Source organism: Tupaia chinensis, unplaced genomic scaffold, assembly GCF_000334495.1.
Source record: "Tupaia chinensis unplaced genomic scaffold, TupChi_1.0 Scaffold000183_1, whole genome shotgun sequence".
Lineage (NCBI taxonomy): Eukaryota > Metazoa > Chordata > Mammalia > Scandentia > Tupaiidae > Tupaia > Tupaia belangeri.
Window position 1 is genome coordinate 365,167 of NW_006159658.1, and position 1,455 is coordinate 366,621.

The 1,455-nt window shown below is 54.0% G+C and overlaps 1 protein-coding gene across 1 annotated transcript in view; it reads left to right on the forward strand.

Moving 5' to 3' along the window:
* The window catches only part of AICDA (activation induced cytidine deaminase), a gene marked incomplete at its 5' end in the record, with an annotated part of 5,504 nt that overhangs the window by 1,995 nt on the left and 2,054 nt on the right, over positions 1-1,455 (forward strand). Inside the window, 2 exons of the mRNA XM_006146615.2 lie at positions 612-882; positions 1,142-1,257. Coding sequence (XP_006146677.1) covers positions 612-882; positions 1,142-1,257 — 387 coding nt within the window. The remainder of the gene's footprint in view (positions 1-611; positions 883-1,141; positions 1,258-1,455) is intronic.

A 1,455-nucleotide genomic window follows, 5' to 3' on the forward strand; every position in this document is an offset into this window, starting at 1 on the left:
TGCTCCTCCACTCTCCTCTCGGGATCTTGGGCACGCACGCACACGCGCCCAGTGTGAGTTTAAACCACCGGGTCCGGGACTCGAACCACGGTCGACTACGTGGGAGTCCAGCGACATAGCCATTACGCCAACTGCTGGTCCCACCATGCAGTTTTCCTTGCCTACGTTTGTACTGAATAGTCGACCCTAGCACCCTGATTTTGCATCCCTCTCTTCTCTCTCGACTCATTCTATTTATTGAAGGCTCTGGTTTTATCCAAGCCTTCCTTTTAAAGCTCACCTCACCAGCCCGTTTTCACGCTGAGGAAACAGAGCCAAGGTCTGGGTGCTCGACTCAGTCCGGGGGCTACTGGAGCGCCTTTCTCCACACTCAAGTCATTCCGTGCATCCTCCACATTCCACAGAACTCCGTAGCCTTTCTTCCCCCCGGACCAGCGCTACATAAGGGTCTGACTTGCCGCTTGCTGGTGTACCTTTCCAGCCCGTGGGCCGCCCTCTCTGTAACACGGGACAGTAACTCCAGGCATCTCAAAAGATCCTAGGGGGAGAGATGGACGGGGAAGCTTCCAGAAGGTCAATGCAGGTCAGCCCATGCTCTGCTTTCTCCCCAGTCGGGTTGCCACGTGGAATTGCTCTTCCTCCGCTACATCTCCGACTGGGACCTGGACCCCGACCGGTGCTACCGGGTCACCTGGTTCACCTCCTGGAGCCCCTGCTACGACTGTGCCCGACACGTGGCTGACTTTCTGAGAGGGTACCCCAACCTCACTCTGAGGATCTTCACGGCGCGACTCTACTTCTGCGAGGACCAGAAGGCTGAGCCCGAGGGGCTGCGGCGCCTGCACCGCGCTGGGGTTCAGCTGGCCATCATGACCTTCAAAGGTGCAAGGGGGGCTCGTGCCCAGACCGCACGGGGTGGCCGTGTGGAGGGGAAGGTCTGGGGGGAGCGCAGGTGCACAATTTACGAGGGTTCTGTTTCACCGTGGAGGCCGGAATTGCTGATTAGATATTGAGAAAAAGAAGAGCTTGGAGACGAGGCCCCGGGGAAGCCGGAAACTGGAACTGTCACTTTCTTCCTTTCCCTTCTACTTGGAACCTGAATGATCTCACCTCACACTTACTTCTTTTTTTTTTTTTTAAGATTATTTTTACTGCTGGAATACTTTTGTAGAAAACCATGAAAGAAGTTTCAAGGCCTGGGAGGGGCTGCACGAAAATTCGGTCCGCCTGTCTAGACAGCTTCGGCGCATCCTTTTGGTAAGAGGTTTCCTTGGGGCTGTCCCCCTGGGGGGTGACTTCTCACTTTCCCTCTGTCTGTCGCTGTCCTCTCTGGCAAGCCCGTGCATGCTCTACAACAACAAAAAAGAGTTCTTGCTTCTCTCTCTCTTTTTCTCTCTCCATAGTTTTTCTTCTTATATTTCTTTCTTTCTTTTTTTTTTTTTTTTTTTTTGGGGG